General features: G+C 38.6%; 1 protein-coding gene across 1 annotated transcript in view; it reads right to left on the bottom strand.

Moving 5' to 3' along the window:
* The window catches only part of PHEX (phosphate regulating endopeptidase X-linked), a 100,790-nt gene that overhangs the window by 34,269 nt on the left and 41,845 nt on the right, over positions 1-24,676 (bottom strand). The window contains exons 11-14 of the mRNA XM_035542144.2: positions 24,303-24,431; positions 21,329-21,430; positions 2,854-2,931; positions 1,031-1,134 (exon numbers count right to left, since the gene is read on the bottom strand). Coding sequence (XP_035398037.1) covers positions 1,031-1,134; positions 2,854-2,931; positions 21,329-21,430; positions 24,303-24,431 — 413 coding nt within the window. The remainder of the gene's footprint in view (positions 1-1,030; positions 1,135-2,853; positions 2,932-21,328; positions 21,431-24,302; positions 24,432-24,676) is intronic.

Below are 24,676 nucleotides of genomic sequence, written 5' to 3' on the forward strand. Positions count from 1 at the left end.
TCAACTTTGCTCACAGGATGAGGGCTGCTGATTACAATTTCTGTGGAGAGGCAAGCATTATGTTTCACTGGGATTAACCATTGCAATGTCAGAAAAAAAAAGTGTAATGAGCTTACGTTAACTCATCATTAAAATCAAGCTATAAATAACCCCCTGAAAATATGCAGCCAAACTATGAAATTCTAAGCAAGCACGGGCTGCAACTGTCCTGCTGGCACCCTCTTCCTACCTCACGGACAATGCAGAGCCATCCTTGAAACAAGGTACAGTTCAGTATGAGAAGGAATTTCTGGAACCATAAGGAAATAGCATCACAGGAGCTAAGCAGAAGCACTGATTTCAAAGGCTCTGTGCAGAAGGAGTCGTTTTTAAGTAGCGTGATTAGAGTAATTAAGTTCTGTTTAGGTTATAATTTGCATTTTAAGGATTTGATTACCCACCAGTAAGAAAAGAGACTGATTCTTTTATGTATTTGATGACTATATGTGACACAATATGTACTCTCAGGTTTACAAATAAAATATAACATATGTAAATTAAATCATGTCTTAGGCTGTATCACTGCAATCAACAGCAGGTAACTAACAATGCTTATTGCTATCATTAATAATATTATCTCTTGATAATGGCTCCACTAATAGAAAAATTATTTCATAAATCTCTGCTGTATCATTCCAAATTCTAACTGTGACCAAGAGACATAATCCAGTTTTAATTGAGATTCAACTAGTTCTTTTTTTTTCATTAGATTAAAAGTTTAAACTGCCAGAATATGTTTATTGTGCATCGGAACAGGGGTACCTAGAACTTAATGAAAAGAGTACTTTTATGATAAAAATATCCCCAGGAGTTCCTGAATAACTGTGGTTTTTTGTTGTTGTTGTTTTGTTTTGTTTTGTTGCCCATAGGCTTTTTTATTATAAAATGTTGCTGTGTGTATAATTCTATTACAACATAAATTGTATACATTAAATAATGTAATTTAAAACATTGTTAAAAGATGATGAAAATTTGTCTTTTGTCTACTCACTCTGTTTTTGGAACTTCTTTTCTAAGCCAGTAGAAATCAGACTGGGCTGCGTATTTGCGAGTTTGTAATACATTGCCAAAATAGTCACTTTCTGTAAATTTCAGCTGTATAGGTAAAGCACAGATATTTTTAAAACATGTCCAAGGAATAAAAATAATAAAAAATAAAATAAAATAAAATAAAATAAAATACTGACATAAAACAATCAGAACTTTTAATTTAAACAAGATAACTGCATAATTTTTTTAGTCATTATCAAACTAAGTAAAATTTCCGCATTTGGTAGGAGGAATAAATATTTTTTAATAAGTATTGATGTAAGTTAAAAAATGAAGGGTGAAAGGATCTTTGCAAGGGACTGGTGGAAAGCTCTTGCCTGTGCAGAGAGAAACTGAGGAATTCAGAAGTACCCAAAGAGAAATTGTAGACTGCATGTTTCTATGGCTATTGTTAAGGCAGACTCTTTTCCATACAGAAATAGGTCTATCCCTATTTCTAAAAGTCCATTTTAAAACTGCTTTCAAAACTGTAACAAAGCCTCTTGTTTTTCAGTTTGCTTTGAATTTCATTATAAATACTTTGTACTATGTGCCCTTGGAGGATTCTGCTGCCATTTTTTACCATTCCTCGCATTAAACACTTACAGACATAGGGCTCCACATTCCCATACGCCTCCAAATCTATTAGTAACCCTCCCCACAACCAAACATGCAAGAAAAAGGGATGTTAATGTTTTATAAATCCAGATTATATCCCTGCCAAGAGTTTCAAGTAATCCCAGGACTTGTGAGTTACATTTCAGATTATATTTCAGATCACAAAATTATAAAAAGAATATAAGAAAAGTTATATTTCAAATTTAACTGGGTTTTGCCACTGTGATTAACAAGAGGTTTTTGCTAGACATTACCATTATCTGGGCAAGTAACTTCATACCCTGAGTGGTAAAGTTGGTCACTTCCTTCATCTCATTACACTGGATTCACAGCACTGTCTCGCGCCACTCTTCCATGAACAAGGAAGGAGTAAGCTTGTAGAGCTAGTTCTTCAAAGGTTTCTCAATTAATCATGCCTCCTTTTAGTGTACTTTCCTGTTTTCTGGCATAGTGACTCTATCACTACTTGGATTTTAATGGTTCAGGATCGAATTTGTGGTTCTACTTTGCCTGTGACTTGCAGTAATACCATTTTCCACATACACACCACAGTTACCCCTTTGAAAAATAACAAAATATCTTATTCTTTATCATCTTCCTTCCTGCTGTAGTTAGGCTGAATGGATACCATGTCAGGAAGGAAGCCTCCACAGTATCCTTGTCCAGCATCTGTAACAGTAGGGCTGTACAGTGGTTAGGGCCTCCAGGTATGATGAGAAACAAGCATAAATAAAATTCGTAGCCTGGAGAAAGGGGGTAGAGTCTATACAGGCATCATCAATTGTGATAATTCAGAGGAAATATGCATTCGTTTCTCTGAAGGCCATTACGCTGAGGAGAAATGGTTTTGTTTCATTCTGTTTTTATATGTAAATAAAAAAATTATATCTGGTACTTTTAACCTTAAAAATTTTAATAGCGGGGAGGTTCTTTGCATCCAGGCCAATTTCACTCCCAGCAGGCCTGGAGGCCATCTCACTTAGACATGTTAACATCGACACTTTAGACACTAGAGCTAGCATACTTAATTCAATGTTTAAAAATAAGCAGGCAAGCAGAACTCCAGATGCGGGTAAAACTAAGGAGCTTTGGTTTTAGACAAGGGTGAAACAAAGCAAAGAATGGTCACAATATGTAAAAGAAGAAAGATACAAGTCTAACACTTACTGTTTTGATGTCTTCATTAATATATGTGTCATTCATTATAAACTGGGGATAACCCACTTTTGCCATAACTGCTTTTGCCTTTGAAAAAGAAAAAAGAAAAAGAAAATAAAACATTGGCAGACATAACCATTGCTCAATGTATGACACTTTTTCCCCCATTCTTTTTCCACTGCATATTATTATGCCTCCCTGAAGGCATCGTAATTTAATTTCAAACCAACTTGCCTACAAGGTAAATTTGGTGCCACAAATGAGTTTCACATCACAGTGTGGAGGGTCTAGATTCTGTTGCCAGATTATCACGGTTGGTCTGTTGACACCTGCAGAGTTTTTGCAGAATTACAGCAATGTGAGCACAAAAATCTTTCCTACCAATTTTTGAGCTAATCAAATGGTCAAATGGTTCCTTTTATAATGTTTTCCAAAAGACACCAGGAAATGACCCATTTTGCTATGGCACAGTACACATCCAACTGATCAATAGATTTAGTTCAGAGATATGGCTGACCCTGGATCCCTGAAAGGGCAAACTGTCGTGTTTCCACTGAGGGTCACTTCCATTTACACTTGAGGCCAGGTGCACACTTTTCTGAAGGACACTGTACTTCCCTAAAACCCCATGGCTGACCTTTATATTGTTCTCCACTTTTATCCCTTTGCTTCACAGTCTTTCCCCTTTCCCTAAAATTTAAAGGTGTTAAATAAGACACTTCACTTTCCATTGACTTTGTTTTTTTGTTTTTCAGTCATGAACTGGTCCCATTGTTTATGTGAAATCCTTGTAAACATGCTGGTGTGGATTGATAGTAACTGTAGATGAGTATTGCCACTTCATAAATCATAGTATGAGGATATAAACAACCTTAGCAATGTCCTCACAAAAAACAGCAGCAGGCCACCCAGACACCCAGCATCACTGTGGAAACAACACATTTCAAAAAGAAACGCAAGAGGATACCAAAGGAAAGGGTGACATAGAAAGAAGTAAAATATGACAAAGCCTTAGAATAACTTAAAGCCATGATGGACCAGGGTAGCACAAAGATCATACTTTGTATGTTTTTGGGAAGCTGAACATAACTTCTCCTTAAGCCTTTGGAATTATCCTCATCCCTCAAAAATAGCTCTGTCCTTCAAACGGAAATGCTTAAATCCAAGTGTATATTGCAAGATATGAAATGCAACAAATTGATGGGCCTTTGAACCAACTACAGCCATACCAACCCTGCATTCTGTCTGCCAGCAGACCCCAGACCTCTCTGGAGGCTCCCTGATTTCTATTTCTCTCTTGCTGCATGGGGTGTTTGTTCAAGGGAAGGTTCCCCTTCCTCCACAGTAAAATCCTTGCCCTCTTCTCCCCCTCCACAGCATCTCAAACAGGGCTTCGTATGAAGATCACAGACAGCAAAAACTGAAATTGTTATTCCACAACTGTAAGAAAGAAGCTGATAGGGGATTGCCTTGGTTTAACCAAAATTATTTTGTCTCCTCTTTTATTTTTCAAGAAGACCTCTTGCTTCTCGAAACTCCTTCTATTTTTCAATCTCATTTCCAACCCAAAGTCATAATCCTCCATTTGTGACATCACAATTAATTGCAGTTGAGATAATTATGATGTCTCAAATAGAAAATTACAACTTCAGGTGGGAAATTAGCAGCAGGAGCAGATGAACTCTTAAGCAAGAAAGATCCCATTGTCATGCAAATATCCCTAGTGGGGGGAAAAAAAAAAAAGACAAATGCTGAAGAGGAAATACGAAGTGAGCCAAATTAACTCTCAACAGAATATTCTCTCAGTTTTCCAGAAGGTACAGCAGCCGTTCAAGATATCAAGATATTTCAAATGCCTGGGGAGAAAAAAAGGAAAGGAAGCGGAGCACAGTTCATCTGCAAGTTTGTATATAATCAAGAGCATCTATTTTTTGTTGCCCATGGTGCTATGAGGTCCAGCTGACTGAACTTTTGCAGGGGACTGGAAAATTTCCTTTTCTATTTTCAGTGCTTCAGTCCTAGTTGTTACCCTGCTCTAGATAAAGTGGAGTAAAACTCATCAGATTTAGTTTCTACTCAGTCAGCTGCTTAAGCAAGTTCAGTGAATCTCAAATGATCTGCATGTGTTCCAGCCATCATTTGAATTGCTTTAAGTAGCCTCTGTGTTGAATTTACTTAATTGAGTACCTTAACACTTTAGATTTTGTATCTATTTAATCAACTTATATGATAGAGCAATTCCTTTAAAAGCAATTTATACTGCAACTTGCAAAAATCCAACAATGATTTTTAAAGAAAAAGCAAGGATTTACTGTGTTAGTACAATGTCATTTCACTCATGATTTAGCTAGTACAGTGTCAATCAAAAATTGTTGATCATATTTTAGCACATAAAAGAACTTTTTTTTTTTTTTTTTTAGCTACATTATATACTTTAAAAATACTCTTACCTCCTAGGCTGCCTTCCAAATGAAAGCAAAAAGCATTCACACCTCTCTGGCTGTAAATGCAGAAGACTACAAAGCCAGCCTAGGTCTGGCAGTGCTTCTTTGCTGAAAGGTGTGGAACATGGGCCCTGTCCTCAAACCCACAGTGTTAGCTGTGTGGTCAGGACAACAATATGCCCATCTCCTCTTCACCACATGGACATTGGGGTAATTGTGGAATATCTGGCACATCCATCTCAGTCTCTTCCAAGCAGCCCAGTGAGAGCAGCATCATGGAAATGACAGTTTTCAGTCCTTTTAAGCCCCACTCCTTAAGCAAACATCTCCAACAGTGAGGATGATTCCTTTTCCAGGCTGCTTACTAGCAGATCTGATATAGGCTGACTGAAATATCATGTCCATAACTATTATTTAATATTAATTTTATATTTGAGTCATATTTAAATTTGTTAGTCTTGTCATGGCTCTGTTGCATTAGAAACAGAAGATGGGAAGAGTTCTCCTAACTGGACTACCTCAGAACTGCTGGGTTCACTTATCAGGTTATACAGACTCTTGCTCTGAGCCTTTGACAACTGATGCAATGAGCTTATGATTTCCATGCATGAGGAAAAATGGTCAGATGCTTCTGAGATATTTCACATACAGGCTATATAGAATGCTAGTAAATAACAGAATTTGTCTCAGAATATTTTGAAAGTAAACTCAAAATGTAATGCTGCTCTTAGTGCTTTGATGTTTTAACAATTTGTTTTAACAAATTCTTACCACAACATGAGCGTTGTAGAAGTCTGAGCAAATAGGAAAGACAACTATATACTCCTTAATAACTAAACACTAAATAAAGGTAGACCTTACGAGCATTACTAGTAATTCTGGTGACTTCTTAAATGTTCCACCAATCAACTAGGATAACATAGATTCAGAAAAGCAAGCTTTGTTACTACAACACCAAGTTACTTTGCAGGAAGCCAAAAGGCTGTGGCACTCCTGTACGGCCCCTGATGCTGACAGTGAAGGAAGCGGAACTCCTGGTGGAGGGGGCAGCGGAGGGGGCAGCTTCCTACAACCAAAGCAAAACCCATGAGAGGATGTAGGAAGCTCTGTGAAGACCCTGGGAATTGCTTCACCAGGTTTTCTCCCAACAGCTTTGCAACAGGTCCAAGCCCTTTCAGCTGAGCCCAGGACACAGCCCAACTTATAGAATCATAGAATCATTAAGGTTGGAAAAGACCTCCAAGATCATCTGGTCCAATCATCCCAAACTTATCTACCACTGTCCAAATCATCCCAACTTATCTACACAGCAGACAAGTTTGAAAGCATCTTGTTATGAGCGGGTTTCTAAATTTATACATTGGAAGTTTCTTGCTTCATTTTATACCGTTTATTTTCACTTGAGTAATATTTAAATGGCAGTTTGAAGATTCCTTATTCATAAAGCACAAGAAAGAAGAAAGCTCTCCTAAGACTGGCATGCTCTTTGGATAATCGAGTCAGTATTTTCCCTTGATAAGATTAAAAGTATGTTTAAAGGACCAGCCTTCCAGGAGGCATGCACACACATATGGGCAAAGCAAATGAAATGTGACAAATGTACAGGAACCAACAATGTGATAATTGCACATGAATCCATTGCAAATGCACCATGCACAACTTTTTATAGTTTAAAGGCTCATTTAATTTATCTAATTTGCATATTAAGTAACCATTTGTACTGGAAGAAAAGGAACGATGGGGTATTTCCCCTAGCCACAGTATTCAAGTATTCAGACTAGCTTAGGCTGTCAGGTAAATGAAGAAAAATCATCTTCATGAGCTTCCTCTGCTGCCACTGAAAGTGAGAGGCTCTGGCAGGGGGTGACACAGAGCAGCAGCAAACTTTAAGAGTAAACTGTGATAACTGTTTTCTATCCAAGCAGCCAGAGAGAACAGGCTCCAGGGCAGAGGACCTGGTGTGCAACTGCTCCCTCTGCCACTGGTTAGGCCAGGAAGCTTCACCGCTGACTTCCACAGGGTTGGGATTTTATCATAAGTATGTCCTTCTCTTTCCGTCATGAGAGCTTTGTATGTCATTTTACTACAGAGACAAAATAATAAAAGGCCTTTCACTCTTGATTTAACTTGCTAAGGTGGAAACAAACACATGCATTTCAATGTTACAAGGCATCATTGGTCAAGTCAAATTCTCACTCCACACCCAAATGTACAACATGAGGTTTCCAAGAGCCTTTTTTGCCCATTATAGCCAGATCTGGATACTTTGTAGGCTTGCTAGTGAAACCAAGTACTGACATATTGTATTCACTGTTAAATAAATAAATAAAAATCTCTATATATCTCACACCCAACAAAGTTTTATGAGTCTGACATAGATCTTCTGTATATCAACTTGATTCACAATGACTTTGTGAAGATCATTTTCAAGCTTCTAAAAATAATAAAAAAATAATAATACAATTACAGTTCACTGAAAAATTAGCATGAAATACATTTTGAAAGCTAAAATCATTCACGGCAAAGTAATGTTCCATTTAATTACAAAGATTAATTCAGCCTTTATGTACGTGTCTGGTCTTTTCATTTTTCATTGAAAACAGATGATTCAAGAGCCATCTGGTAAAACTGCTGCATAAATATCACTGCATCTATTTAGGTTTTATGTATAGAAAAACTGGGAAAAAAGTAATGGATCTTGGAAAATCATTGAAAAGTTTCATCACAGGGCTAAAGCCAACTCCTACAGATATCAGTAGGAAGTTACGCATTATCTTGAGTAGGACCTGGACTGGGCCCACCCTAAAAATGTATTTTATTTACACTGCAGAGGCTACATCAAATGTCAGGGATTTGCACATCATAAACTGCAATCCAATGTGAAGTAGCAACTCAAGCATGAACTCTTGGCCTGAAACAATAATTTTAAGAGTACTTGATCTGCACTCAACTGACAGTTATACATACTTCAGAATATAGCTAATCATCAAATTATTTATTTTTAAACTTTGCTTTAACTTTCCTCCTACATTTGTGTATCACAATGCAACCTATGTAGACTGTGCCTATCAAACATACTTGCCAAGATTTTTAGAGCTAGTGATACATTTAATAAACAATTCTGATACCACTCCACACTCCATCACTGTGTGATGTTCCCCACCCATATTTCAATAATCATTTTGAATGTTTTAAATTAATCTGTTATGACAATGGAAAATACAGCTATGGCTTCATTCTTGTAATAGCTTGGGTTCAGGAGGTAGAAAAAAATCTATCAAGTGACTTACATGAATAATCACACCCAGCAACAAAACGGATTTTAAAGATTATGGCATCAAATACACTTACAGCACTGTGGTTTGAAAAGTAGCTGAGTCCATTTAACAACTATTTACTGCCAAACGAAAAAAAAAAAAAAAAGTCCTAGTCCTTGCCTTGCTCCTCCCATCACTGTTCATGATTCTGCTCATGCTGCTGGCAACCACAGGCTCTGTGAGCTGTCTCATGTCCTTGCTGCATCTTTCTGCAAGATTATTTAGATCATTATCACAGAAGAAATCGACCTTTTTTTTTTCCTCCAAATATGTTCTGCCAGATCAGTGAGCTGAATCACTACACAGAGATCCAGCAAGTGCTGGAACTAGTGCAAGACAAGTGCTGGGAACACATGATGTGGGAAAGAAGGAAAGGAACAGCACTGGGATTATGCGTTACATTACTTTACCCCTTCCTCTAAATCATCTTTTGAAACCAAAGCCTCATTCAAAGAAAATTTCCTGACAAGAAATTATTACCTAGTACACATGGGGACCATAATGTACTTTACCATCCAAGGGAAAGGAGAGGAAATGGGACACAAAATTTTCTAAGCAAACAGTTAGTTGGAATTATATAATTACTCTTAATATCCAATAACTGTTACTAACCATAAAGTTACACCTAGAAGTTTATTAGGACAGCCAAACATAGAAAAGAGTCAGAAAAAAAAAAATTTACATCACAGTGACTCTTTCCTGTCCTAAATCCCTTTTGGTTCTGGATCTCTGAAAGGCAAAGAACTTGAATGTTCAAGCATTCTAAAACTAATTTCATTGGAATTAAATTTTCAGTTTAAACTAATCCTGCATTGATTTTTTAGCAACAGAACCAAGCTAAATAACAGAAAATCTGAAAGAGTACAACTTCTATAAACATACAAATCCACTGTGATATTTTCACAAACATAACTCCTTAGTTCAATGCAGCAGTATAATTATTATACCTACTCATAATTTCACCTACCAGCTTGGTTCCAAACTCATTCTGCTGCCATGGATGCTTTAATTTTACTAAGAAAAAGAATTCTTTTGTCCATTTTGTTTTAATTCCATTTTCCATTTGTAACCTCTGCATAACAATTATCATGATTTCATTATTTTATGCATAGAACACTATATATGACAGGCATGAATGCTGTCTTCCATGAACAGAACCTCAGCTCTGTAAATTAAATACATTTCTTTTTGGCACACAGCAAATATCTTCCTCTATGCTTATACAATACATAAATGATTAGATGTATCTCTTGCATAATTTTGAATGAGAGCTTAGTTTGACTCCAGTGAATCAACAGGATATCCAATTATACAATCAAAACCTCAAACCAGTTTGTTACATCCGCAAGTGACCAAAAAAAAAAAAAAAAAGAAAGAACAGAAAAAAAAATCATTGGTGAACAAGAATTTTGAAAATGCAAAGGCTACAGAAGGTAGATTTCTTGATGTTGTTTCTCCAACAACTCCAATAAAAGACTTCTGTTTACAGGCAGAAAGTTGTGGAGGACTGGGGAGAAGGCTGAGGTGGGGGGAATACTTCCAAAGAGATCTCAATTAGCAGTTAATGATGGTCATTATACAGCTTACACCCACATGAAGCAATGAATACATATGGACAAAATTTTAACCAAAACATGCTTCAAACAAAAATAAAATAATTATTGACTTCAAGAGAGATGAGCAATGCCAAAGCTAAGAGTGCTTTAAAATTTTACTCTAGTTTTATATACCAAGCAGAGCACGTTGCATACCAGAGTACTTTCTGGCTTTAAATCTGAAATACTTTCTACAGTTTAAGAGTAGGTATCACCAGAAATAGTTTGTGGTTGCAGCCTGATTGGCCACTGGCCTTCATTTACCCAACCCTTTGACTTGGCTTCCCAATACAGAAAATTAGAATAATGATACTTACTTCATGCATCAAGCACAGTAAGTGCATTTTGGTTTTCTTTTAATCCAGGAAAAAAAATAAAAAGAAAAAAAGAAAAAAAAAAGCAGGATAAAGTATACTCCAAATTGAATATAGAAACAAACAAAAAATAGATTTCTTTCATTATCTCTTCAGATTTTCAGTTCTGGTTTTCTACATCACTTTCTTTTCTTTGTCTTTTTCTTTTAAATGAGTACAGACTAACTCCGTGATTCAACCTGAGCAAGACAGAAAGGGCTCCTCCCAAGAACTTTGGTGACGTGGCTACAGTGGGCACCCTCAGGTGCATCTTTCCTAGCACCCTGATAATCACAGGCAGCACTGTGATGTTTTCTCAGGGTAGCTGATGTCTGTGCCTGGCCTCCCCATGGTGGGTTGACTTGCTGCAGTGCTGCACATCTGGGAAATGCTGCTAGGTGGAATAGGGACAAGGAGCAAAAGGCATAGTTTCAGACTGTTCCAACTCCTAGACAGCTTTTAGGCATGATTCAGGGGACAACACGCTTCAGGAACCACTCCTGACAGTATCATTGAGGTTGCACCAGGTTCAATTACCTTCACGGTCATCCAACACTATCCCAGACAGTTATGCCTCCTTGCTTATCACCCCATATCACATTCTGGGAAAGACAACACATCCTTTAGATATATAAAAACATTACCTCAGTAATCTTCAGCTTGGCCTTCATTTTATTTCAGACTTGCTGAGCTTGGAAAAACCCAGGGGGTTTATGTCTTGGGGACACCACATGGGCCCAAAGGTGACCTAGACAGGTGCTGTGTAATATGAGCGCAACCAGTTTGTCACACAAATTTATAGCCACATGATTTCAGTATAAGGAGATTTAAGTACAAGGACTTCCAATCACGCACAATTAGACCAGGGCAGGCTAGTTCCCACAAAAGAATCAGGGGAAAATACCTCATGTCAGTACCTCTCCATATTAACACAACTGAGCTATGTAGCAAAAGAACTATTTAACAGCAAATCATCACTGTACAAAGCTCCTAAGTCAGTTTTAAGAGTCTGTGGGTTTTCAGTGGAGTAGGGATCATGCTTGTGGACCACAAGAAAGGATGGTGCACAGATATGCACACTGACTCAGCCTGTGCTATGTCCAGCTGCAGCATCATGTCACCATGCCAGCAGTGACAGGTCCACTCTGGCACAGGGATTTTGGCTGTGTGTCCCTCTAACACACCTTAAGATCACTTAGGGTGTGAATTCAATAATGCATGTGCAGCCAGCTGGGAACTCCTCCAGCTGCACTTCAAACAAGCCAGAAGCAAAAGCGTTCTGGTCTGGAGGCATTTGCAATGCCACAAAGAAAGAGACACCTTTGACCAGGATTTGGCACATTAGCAAGCTGCAGAAATTACATTGCATTTTTTGTAGAAACTTCCTGGACTCGCTTCACTCTCACCCCCTGAGCTCCTCATCAGCCAACCTGAACTCCTGCTGTCATGCCACCTCTTGCTAGAAACACACCCACCCAACTGAAAAAGCTTTTCAGCTGCTTTTGTTTTAGCTCTGAGGAAACAGCAGTTTTACCAAAAAAACACTGTGCTGCCTGGCAAAATAAAAGTCCCCAAGGCCCCAGTATGCTGAAGAGATCTCGGACACTGAGTGCTGTAACACCCTCTGTGAGAGAGGCAGCCCAAGGGCAGGGAAGCCCTCTCCCCATCACGGCTGTAGGGGAGATGAGTTACCACACTGCTTCTTTTGGCAGTTTTACTCAGCAAAACACTTTATAACCTGTTCCAGAGGGGGACAACTTCTGACCTTAGCCTCTGTGTGCATGAGTTTATATGCATTTAATATTTTCAAGGTTATCTTTGCTTAGCAAAGGGTGCAGAGCTACTTTTTTATTAATGAATAATATGCAAAAAATTCTCTTTCCATTTCTAGCCACAAATGAGCATCAGACCAAGTCTACACACATCCGAGACCAGACATGGCAGAGACTCATTCCTACATTACTCTAGGTCCCCAGCCCCCATTTCAGTTTTAAACACAAACATTGTTTGCTTTATATTTAAATCAATTCCAATTAGGTGTTTAATTCCAAATTGATGCAGCTCACCCCTTTCCCAGAAGACTGAGCACAAGACACTGCACAGTATCTTTCATGAAGGAGGGCAGCTAAGGAAGCCTTTATTTTCAGTGAAGCATCCCAGCTTCTGAAAATCCAGTAAGGGAGCAAATTCCTGGGTCCAATGATCTCCTTGTTACAAAACTCCTCTAGAAGTAATCTCCAGCAACACCACTACCTGAAGCATTTTGAAGATCCATTTAACATTTCACAACTTCACTTCCATGATCAGTGCAATACCTGAGCCAGCTAAAGTGCTGCTAAGACTCAACAAGAAGGCAGCTTTCCTCTCTGAGGCTCAGGCAGGCATATATTGGACATGGAGGTCACCACAGCCAGGAAAGATAGGAAAGACAGGTAGATACCTAAGCTTGCCTTTGGACTCATCCTCCAAGCAAGACAAGGATATCCCATGCCTCAAGAATCTATTACTGGTCAGCTGGAGGACTATAACTCCTTTGCAACTGTTCCTCTACAGAAGGCAATTTTGCTTGGTAAAGCAGCAAAGCCAATGAAAGTTAAAGCTAAAATTGTCCAAGACTTCCAGGGGTGATGGAAGATTTCCTGACTTTTGGAAGAATTAAGCTGCCTTTTAGCATACATATGCTTTCAGGTTGCATTTCTGCCACAAAATCTCCAGATTCACCCCAGTCCCTGAACATCAGAAGATGGGTCCATCCACCTCTGTCTCCCTCCCTCCATTTCAAGCATGAGATTTGTCACAGACGTTTTGATGTCACGCACCCATTCGGGTCTTATGCAGTTGTGGTGGAGTCTGAAAAATGACAGCTGAGAGATCAGGGTTAAATACAATTTCCTCTCTCTTCACCTGTTTTCCGCTATCTGTTTGCACAGTCCTCAGTTTATTAATGGAACTGACATCCCTGCACAACTGAGTGAGCAGTAGCAGCAGCCACATAACAAGGGAGAAGCTGACAGCAGTGATCTAACCCCAGAGGTAAGAGATAAGCAAACATGCCATGGCTATTAGTTTCAACTCTGGCCAAGGGAGAAGAACATCTCCTGTGGTTACTGAATAGAAAAGCCCAGTCCTCCTGAAAAGGTTAAATTAAATTTTGGATGTGAGAGAGATTATTCTTTGAGTGTGAAAATCAAAGTTTGTGATGAGAAATAAACATTTGACTTCTAAAATAGAAAGTGTTGTTTGATGATCTGATGGAAAGAGAAGGTTTATTTTTATTCAGGGAAAAGCATGGAACACTTTTACACTGAAATGAAAGTGTCATTCATTCTCTTTATCTTCCAGGTGAAAAACACTACACTGAATATTAGCATTTTCCAAATATCTATGTCAGGGATGGTGAGATATTCTACTGTCCATATTCCAGACTAGGTAAGTACAGCAAGCTTTCCAAATCCCCTGCAGCATTTCTGAGCTACACAGGATTTATTTCACTTCCTGCTCCCTATCGAGTTCTCCCTTTCTCTTCACATGTCCATGCTTAAGGTAGGATAAAGATGAGTTACACCGTGAAGGTAAGCTCCTGGTGATATGTTTAATGCCCAAGAGAGCTGCAGAATGTGACTCTGACTATTCTGAACTCCAAACCATGTTTCAGCTGAATCAGGAGACTTGCTCCCTGCTCCCTGCAATGAAACTGCTACAGTACAGGCAGAACCCTAACTTTTCACATCAAAACACTACCCCAGACAGAGACTACCCTCATTTCAGGAAGTTAACTTCTACAAAGGAATAGTATGGCCAGGGATGTACTGGCATTAAGTAGAAGTATGCTTTCTCATTTAAAAATGACAAATTTATTGCAAAAAGATCTGAATAAAACTTTCTATTAAAAACATCAAATTTGGAAGCAAGAACCTGCCTCCCTTGGCTTTTGAACAGAAATAAAGTGTCTAAATGCAATTAGAGCCTTTGGAAAGTTCTCCCTTTTGCTAGTTCTTCTGAAGCAAGTCTGGCAGCTTGTGAGTGCTCTGAAGCAGTCTTACTCTTTGTGAAGTTCTCTGAAATCCTTGAAACAAAAATATAAAGTCATCTTAAAAGAACCAGTGAAAGGTGTCTTGGGATCTTCTGTTTTGGAACTTCCCCCTCCTTGCAATTGTCATTCTGTCAGTCTTGTGCTGGTCTTTCTTCCAGAAAAAGTTCACTTGAGATGTGGGAGGCACTGAGACTCAGGACTGGTTGCTTTGTGATATTCTTGCATTGTTTTATATAGGTTCGCTTCACAGACCCCACAAGGTACAAAAACACATATTTCTTTCTGCACAGCACCTACTGACCATTCTCAAGATTGGATGTTTTGTCATCTTTGTGCCAAATTAGCATGGCATTAGGCAAGATTAATTTCAGCTCCTGGAGCTGTGGTGTCTGGCTTCTGCCTGGATATGCCTAAGATGTTAATGAAAAGTTATTTTTCAGAACTGTATCTAGTGAATGTCTTGAGCAGTCTGTTTGAATACTCCCATACTCCCTGCATGTAATTCACAGAATCACAGAATGGCCAAGGTTCGAAGGGACCTCTGGAAATCACCTGGTGCAACCCCCCTGCCCAGCAGGATCACCTAGAGTACATTGTACAGGATGGCATCCAGGTGGGGTTTGAATATCTCTAGAGAAAGAGACTCCACAGCCTCTCTGGGCAACCTGTTACAGTGCTCTGTCACCCTCAGTAAAGAAATGCCCTCTCATATTAAGCTGGAACTTCCTGTGTTAATGCGCCTTCATGTGCCAGGGTTATATGCAAAGACATATGGGCATAAGAAAAAACAAACAGGCAATTAGATGATTCTCTGTTTTCCCCAGTACAAGAATGTAGGAGGAGCAAAAGACATTTTCCAGATAAACAAAAGGAGGTGCTTCCCCACACAGAGCACAGTGAGGCAGTGGAAATCATTGTCATGGGAAGCTGTGGATGATAAAAATTGTCATGGGTTCAAAAAAGTCACTAGACAAACTCACAACAGAAAAAACTGGAAAAATACAAAGACACCAATTCTGGCTCAGGAAGCAGCTGAGCTGCAGATTGTCAGAGGCTGGGAGAGGATGGCAGAAAAGTATCCCTTTATGCTTGCCCTGTCCTTATGTTCATCTCTAAACATCTGCTACTGTTTGGCCACTGTCCGAACTAGACATTGGACCTCTGGTCTGAGCAGTATGGCCATCATGTTCTTAGCGAAATCACCCAAATGTGAAGAGAAAATGACCACAGAGAACAGGGAAAGATGGCAGGGGCTCAGCTAATTGACCAGAAGGCTGGATACAGTCAGCAAGTTCCAGCTGAGATGCGAATGGCTTCAGTGGGATAACCGATGGACACCTACCTCATCTAAAGTACCTATACATTGTTGAATCAGGGCTTGTGCAGATGGCTCTTGAATTCCTTGGGGCTATTGGTCTTAATTGCATTGCGTTGTCTAGGGAGGTAGGCTAAGCTAAGGTGCCTAACACTTCCTGAGAGAGACATAAATAGCTAAGCACTGTCCCTATATTTTCCTATGTTTCTCTTGCCTCGGTCTTCAGACAGAGCGAGATGCAAAGAGAACAAACGTTGCGTATATGACTTCCTTAGAGAGAAATAAAGCCAAGCAGCAGGCAAGATTGCACATTGACCTTGGGATTTGTGCTCCATGACCTAAAGAGGTTAATAATGTTACAAAAAAATCTTATTACAGAAAAACAAGCTTTTTTTTGGCTTGTCATCTATGCTTTAAAAATAGTATTGCAAAGCAAAAAAGATAGCTTCCTACAATACAGTCTACTTTACAAGATTTGCAAACTTTCAGAGAACAAGCTTTTGTGTAAAAGTCTCTTTTTCAAGCCTCCAGTTAAACTCAAGCACAAAGGGCATTTCAGGAAGGAAAAAAGTGATTAATAAAATAATGGCACCTGCACAAGATTGGAAATAATTTTATATCTCAGTGACGATCTTCCAATGAATTATCCTCTGAAGAGCAGCAGAAATAAATTACCATTTTAAAGATGGGAGCACTGATCACAGGAGCCATGTCAATGGAATTTCAGTAGCGGGTTTCCTCTTGTCCCTGTGGACCACCATTACAAAACACAGTTGTCCATACCATTTGGCTGACAAAGTGGACTGCAATCTGCACCTTCTTTGTCAGGGAGACAAAAGCCTCCCCTCTCTCCCTCACATCCTCATTTGCCATCCTTCTTAGAGGCTGCAGGGTGGCTGGGCAGCTGTTGAGGCATCTTTCTGCAGAGCTTCTGCAACTTGCAGACCATGTACCTGAAGACTGTGGCCAGACACACCTTGCACTCATTTGAATATTTCATCTGCTCTTCAAATGAGGGCAAAATTTAAGGCCTTACAATAGGGAGAGGAAAAAAGGACAAGAATAGGAACATGTTTTCTTCTTCTTTTTCTTTTCCTTTTTCTTCTTTTTTCCCTTTTCCTTTTTCTTTTCCTTTTTCTTCTTTTTTCCCTTTTCCTTTTTCTTTTCCTTTTTCTTTCTTTCTTTTTTCCTTTTCTTTTTTCCCTTTTCCTTTTTCTTTTCCTTTTTCTTTCTTTTTTCCTTTTTCTTTTCCTTTTTCTTTTCCTTTCCTTTTCTTTTCTTTCTTTCTTTCTCTCTTTCTCGCTTTCTCTTTCTCTCTTTCTTTCTTTCTCTCTTCCTCTCCTCTCTTTCTCACCTTCTTTCTCCCTTTCTTTCTCTCTTTCTTAAATCAGAGATCTCCATTGAAAATTCGGGAAGTTAACAGGCATAATTTAAGCAAATTTCTGATGATAGTCAACTACAGATCAATAAAGTAATGCTTGCACAGGGTGGAGGAGGCAGGACAGGGCATAAAGCAGAGCATCACAGCAGAGTGCCAAACTGTCCTCTGCGATGCGGAGCTCCTTTAGAAGCAGCATGAGCTCCATCCAGAGAATTAGGTGAGAACTGCACGTGAAGACAGACCATGGCACCTAAGCCTGTCAAAATCTGATTTTGTAAGACTGGCTTTCAGATGGTCTGGTTTAAATCCATGTTTCAATCATCTAAATACAGGAATGGAGGGGGATAGGAGAAAGGGAAATTACCAGCTACTTTCTCATTATATTGCTCTAATACAGACAGAAAGTCAAACATTAACTCCAGAGTTTACAGGGACTGAAAAGATGATTCTCAGAAATCAAGCATTATAAGAAAAATGTTCTTTATGTCACATGGCTGTGTTGGTTTGATCCTCTTAATACATTTTAGATTCATCAAATTAGAGCGAACAACTAGTGCTAGGTGTCCTTTCTGAACAACTTAAAACAACAGAACAGACACACAGAGTTATAGGCAAGAAACATTACAGTGTCAGAGCTGACAGGCTGCCTAAAGCAAAATCCAAGCATCAATTCCTACAGAAGACCTTAAGTCCTTCAGAGGTTGATGGTCCCTTTGATTGCAAAGCATTAGGTGACAGCAAGGTGTACAGGTGACCTCAAGATGTACTTGAGGCAAGTACACAAGCAAGGTGGGGATCAGTCAGACAACAGGCAGCAGACACCATGTAAGACTGTATTGTGAGAGAATTTGTGGTTAATTCTCTTTAAAGCCTGCCAAGTCATTTGCATTAGAGTGTTGTCATCTGAAGATACAATCACAGAAGAGACATCTGAGTAGAGATGTTCATTCAGGAAGGTTTACTGTGCAGACATCCAGATCCTGCATTTGATCTTGTTCCTCTTTCAGGAAATTGCCAAAAAGTTTGCTAATGACACAATTATTTCTGAAGTTAAATAAAGGGCTAATTACAAAATAAACTGTTCACACGAAGTAGGCCCAGTAAACAAGCAAACAAACAAAAACAAACGAAACAAAACAAACAAACACTAGGCTTCTACAGTTCTCTTTCCAAAGCATTTAAGAACAAAATGAGATTAAAAATATGGAGGCAATGCTAAGTATATGGACCACTGCCCTTTCCATATAACATACGGTTTTCCTGTAGAACTTCAGACATCAACTCTACTCTGCCTCACTACAAGGGACAATGTGCCCAGGTGGCTAGAGAAGTCTGAGAGTGAGAAAAATAGGATGGTATTTTTGGCCTCAGCTCTGTCACTGGGCCAAGCTACTCCTGTGCTTTGGTATCTCATCCATAAACTGGGAATGAGGCCCAATCTCCTTTGACAGCTACTGAAGAAAACATGATAAAAGGCCACGACATTCTTTATCTCACTAATAACTCCCTTTCTTTACTTAACGGATAATAGTAATGATCAGGTGCCATCTTCTGTTCTGGAAACAGAAACAAGGAAAAGATGCTTGCACAGGACTTGAAATTCATTTCAAAGAAGAATATCCTACTGTAACAAAAAAAAATTCCACGGAGGGTTTATTAACCACAGAAAACTAGAACAGATGTTTTGTGTGTTACTGGGCTCGGTCCAGCAATAATTGGCCAAAATGCTACAGTTTGCCTATATTAAAGCAGATCAAAGCAGAGGGTCCTTTCTGAAAGAAAGTGCCTTTTGCCTGAAAGAAAGTGCCTCCAGCACCCCACTGTGCTCTGTCATAATGCTGGGTTCTACTTTGCTCCAAAACAAAGAGTAAACCTAAGAAGCCCCCCAGGATCAGACAGTTTTCTCTTCTTCAATTCAAGAACAAAGCTTCTTCCTAACTTTTGAAATCCATGGCATTTGCATTGTCTTCAAGATGCGGATAAAAACTGTCAAACTGACAGAGAAAAGTCTCTTTTATAGTTCTATATAATGAAGCAATACTGTTGTTTTTTTAAACAACACAACAACCCCTAGTCCAACATTCCTGTTGACTTTACTGTTTTGTTAAGGGATAAGTATTAAAAAAGTGACCACATAATATTCTGGGCTCATGACATTTTAAAAAGTAACAGATTTTGAAGGTTTTGTCGTATGATATATCATAGATTTCCACAGTGAATTATCTGTCTATACATGTAATGAATACATTTCTTAAATAAAAAAAAATGCCCATCCAAATGTTCTAGCACAAATCCAATACCAATCATTAGCAATAAAAGAGTATTTAATAAACACGCATAAGGTTCATGTTTGGAAATCTACCAAAATGCCGTTCCAGGTTACTGCAATTTCTAAGTCATTGTGTAGCACTTATAAGCCTGACCTCGTTTCTACCTCAGTAAATGATAAAATTGTTGCTCAAGTCAGCGATAATGGATTTAAACCATTTGCTATGCATAGTAGTATAGCATATAGTAGTATTTTTATTGTACAGCTTGAATTTAGTTTGTCATGCACTGTTCAAACCAAACTCACCTCATTAGCTTCAGAAACTTAACTGAGATGCCTAAACTGGGACCGAGTGCTGTAAGCTTCCTAAATATGTCAATGGAGGGGAAATGGGCATCTCCACCCACAAAAGATTTAACCTAACTTCCGAACACAGCCTTCCCTAAATTGGGAATAGAGATCTCTTTAGGGAGTTTATTAGTTTGTGGTAAAGCTTGTATTGTTTCTCTGCTGGAAGAAAGGTAGCAAATTTTTAACAAAAGTTTAAGCCGATTGTTTGCTGGAAAATCAACATATGAATTGTATATGGCTGTAAAGGTATATAGAAACATCTCTATTAAGGAAATAAATAGAAAATCTTCCTGCTCATAGTCTACATCAAATTTGTCAAATATCTAAATTAAAGATCTTTATGCTTCTATGGGTATTTCTAGTAAACAAACAAACATCAAATCCAGTAAGAAATAATAATTGTAACCCATCTATCATCAGGTTAGCAAGAAATAACCTGCCTCTTACTATCCTTTGCTTGCTATAGAGTTTATTGGTCCATTTATGCAGCTCAGTTTCATTTGTGCATCTGTGAAGGGCATTGCTGTAAAAAAATGTAAATAGGCTGTATATGGAATTTAAAATTTTCCACCAATAAAATGTCTGAATTGCCTTTTCTACAAAATTGGCAAAAAAAAAGAACAACTTTGAACTCCATGTTTGTTTTTAAACCAAAACAATGCTATTTTCATTCCATCACAGTGAGAAGGAACAGTGAAGCTGCATTTGCATGTCACATTATTCAGAGAGGAAATTTACTAATTCACTGATATCCCATTGCCTTCACAAATAAGGATGCAGTCCTACACATTTCCCTTCTCTGCCTCATTTATGCCTCTTCCAGCTGCTGCTCTGGGGCAGAGCTCTGGGTTTAGACAAGTCCCTTTCTGTGTATCTCATGCCATAAGTACATGAGGAGTCCAAAAAGGAGCTTTCAGTACCTCCTACCTTCACCTTTACCTCCTGCATTTTATGGTCACACCACCTGAAAGTAATCATGACAGGTAATGCCCACCTTGACCATAACACTTCATAACTAGCATTACCCTATCAGGAGATGGATGTTCAGCTGGTATGGTTACCACATTCCTGGAAGGTGGCTTCCAATGTAAGCCTTCCACCATGACTTTGGAGAAGGTGAGAAATGTGGACGCTTCCACACCAAACACCCTCAGCTGTCCCACATGTTTTGGACACTGTTTACTGTTTGTAGGTTGGTGAACCCCTGACACCCCAGTCAAAGCTGAAGACCTTATCAAGAAAAGCACTGCACAAGTGAATCTGAAATGAGCTCAGGGTCTACATCAGCCAGAGATGGACTGGGAAAGATGGAGGCAAGGGGAGGAAGAACAAGGCAAAGCAGGTAAGGCCCACGACATTGTGTTCTCACTCAAGTCAAATCTTCACTCTGGCAGGATTTTACCCACCCACCATTTATATTTGTTACCTTCTCGTAAGCTTTTCTTTTTGTTTCAGAGTCCATCCAGTCATTTTCCTTTTCCAACATGTCGATAAAAGCCCAGCGTATTCCTTCAGTCAACTCCTCCATCTGGAAAACAGTTAGCAAACCCCTCCCCAGTAAGCTATGGCATGGCAGGATCATTACAAGAAAAGTTTCAATGCATGATGGATTTGGTAAGACCATGAATGATTCCAAATCAGACAGTAACTGCTCGTGCTTCTTGAAGATTGATTTCTTTTTTTTTTTTCTTTTCCTTCTCGTTTCTTTTCCTTCAGTTGTACCAGACAACTTGTTCGTTGCTGATCCTTTCATGTCACAACTGTGAGAATGCCTGCCTTAAAACTGTAAAAAAAAAAACACTGAGAGAATTGCAGTGATTTGTGGAGATTTTTGTCTCCTTGATCCTAGATCACTAATCCATACAGAAGAGCCAGGTGCAAAGCATTTGCACAGATAAAGCCTTTTCTGCAGAGAGAGCATCTGTAGCCTTGCTTGGTTTATGTCACTGAGATGCTCCTTATTAATACTGCCAAAGAACTGAATTTGGGCTGACAGTATCACGATCCAAATACAAAGCAGCATCCAAATATTCAGCCAGCAAGCTGTGCTTGTGAAGTACTCTTACCCTTCGTGTACTGCAGGGATAGAGGCCATGGCTCACAAGACTGAGCTGCCCTTACTGCTTCTCTGGTCCTGAACTTCCAGTGACAGCCTGCATCTGTACAAAGCTATGAAATCCACAACCATTTTAGCTTGGCTGCTTCTTTACGACTTCAGTACAAATGGTGGTTTGGCACATATACAAAGCCCCAAGCGTATCACAAGCAAGTTAAATTATAATAATTGAAGTGTTCAATGAGTATAAACATTAAGAAAACCCTGAAATGAAGAGAACAAGGAGTCTTACAGCTAAGAGATGCATTGCATTGGTCTAAAGAGCAGAAATGTCCTCACACCTGTGCATTTGTCTGGCAGTGCAGACCAGAAAGGTAAAGGCAATGAGCTGCTTCTATTTGTATCAATAGATGAACCTTGTGACAGATGACCACAGAGAATACTGTGAGCATCAGGCATTTTGGATGATCCAGTAGTTGTCAGAGGACTTTAGCACAGTCCAAACCAGAGATGAGACAGTACAAGACATGACAGATAATCATTGTATGAAGACTTACTGGATCTTTTTGTTATCAGTTATGTTACATTTAAAAATAATGAAAATATCAAGTACCAGAGTTTTATATAATTTTATTCCAGTGGTTAATAAATTAATGTTGTTATTATTATTCATTTTATGTCTGGTGGCTTTGAAAAGTCATTAAAGATGGGGACTAAACTCCAGAAAGTAATGTTACCTTCAGCTGAATTGTCATTTATGTATCAGATGCATATTTTAATCTGGAACAGATCTTTATTTGTGGTGGAGCCAGATAAAATGCAGCAACACTCCTTTGATTATTCATTCTACCTTTTTCACAAAAAAAAAAAAATCTTATTTTTTTTTTTATTTTTAGAGACAGTATGGGACAACCGGAACTGTTCTAGCATTAAATACGACTAAACAGTCAACATTCACAGAAAACTGCATCCCAGGGAATAGAGTAACTTAAAGGCATTGATGACAGAGCACCAACTCAATTAACTTAGTGCACTAATGAGGTGAATTCCCTGTATTTGGAGGTTACAAGTTCAAACTCAAGCTCTACAGCTGGGCCCTGGTGTATAGTTAGGCTTTATGCACCAGCTGTATCTGCAGGGGGCAGGAGGAGAAACCTATTCCTGCTATCAAAGTTATTACTGAAACTGCTCAGGCATAGCTGTAAGAAACACTGTAGGCACTCTGGGTTAGAAACAGAGCTATATTTAGACACAAATAATGTCTTTCTTGATAAAAGGAAGAGAGAAGGATCTAAGGTATGAAACAACAGTCACAAAACATGGAGGAAAAAATCCATATTATATATAACTCAGAATTACCTTCTCATACACATATTCTATGAGTCAGGGGAAAAAAAAAAAGAAAAAGAAAAAATAAAGAAATAAACTTTTATAAATAAGAGTGCTTCTCTCAAAGGCTTTCTAAATACCTAAGAAAGAAAAACAGAACTGAAAACCAGTGAAATGAAAATGATAACAAAAATGATCAACTAGAAAAGCACACTTCTAAATGGATTGCAACAAATTTCACCTGCATCCAATTTTATCTCCTATAAGCCTGAATCTTGTGATTTATACTAAAAAGTATATATGAATGTCTTGCTACGAGCGTTACTGTGAATTTAGACTTGATAGTTTTTCAAAGACTTGGTCTGAAAGGAATTTGCATACTGAGAAAGGTTTTAATAAGGTCACATTTCAATAGATAACCACTCTCCAACAGCTCATCTCCCAATAAAGTGTATATTCTTACAGTCCTTCACACAGAAGTCATACTATCTTATATCCCAGAAATATGTTTGCCACTAAATTGCCAAATAACACATTACAAACTCGATAAAGAATTAGGGAACTGGAAAGCTGGATCTCAGAGAGGAAACTCCAGATGAAAGCAAGCAACAAAAGAAATGCAGAACCTGAGAGGGAAACACATGTAAAATATTTGTAGAAGCCCAGTCAGAACGTTGGTCTGTCTAAAATGGAGTCCTTCCCTGAGAAAGCAGTTGAACTAAACAGGGTCAAGCAGACAAACCACACTGACCCAAGGCTGTGCAAGGCCATTGCAGAGCTGTTGTTCCTACACAGGATGCTGTTTCACGTGTTTCTTTGATGGTTGTACCTCTCTTGTACTAGGAGCTAAGTTTAATAATTAAATTAGTTAATTTTAAACTACCTACTGTTACAAAATCAATGGCTGGAAAAGCAGATACTGGAAAACTCTATGAAAAAATTATGCATTGAAAATAAGTCATAACTGATTGTGCAGGGAAATTAATCATTTGAATATGCTATTAAGAGGACTCACCATCTCTTTCTTGTCTTCTTGAAAATGGGCATTCACAAACATCTTACCAACAACGTAAGGGAGTGCACTTTCAACAAAGTCCACACATTTATCCCACTGAGGCAGCAAAGATGTTGTTCCATGGATCACCTGTTGGCAAGTGCACGCAGGAAGTCATAAAATCATATTGTTTATAGGACAAGTCTACATCCACATACAGTATATTTTAAAGTATATTTGTCAAATAGCTACCAAAAAAAAAAAAAGAAAGAAACAGTAATATTTTACAGTTATTTCCATTTTCATCTAGTGCTGTGAAAAATCTTTTCAACCCCACAAAGTAGCTGTGAAGTTTTAAACTTAATACAATGGTAATGACTTAGACTAAACTGAGA

Source organism: Cygnus atratus, chromosome 1 (genome assembly GCF_013377495.2).
Source record: "Cygnus atratus isolate AKBS03 ecotype Queensland, Australia chromosome 1, CAtr_DNAZoo_HiC_assembly, whole genome shotgun sequence".
NCBI classification, from domain to species: Eukaryota; Metazoa; Chordata; class Aves; order Anseriformes; family Anatidae; genus Cygnus; species Cygnus atratus.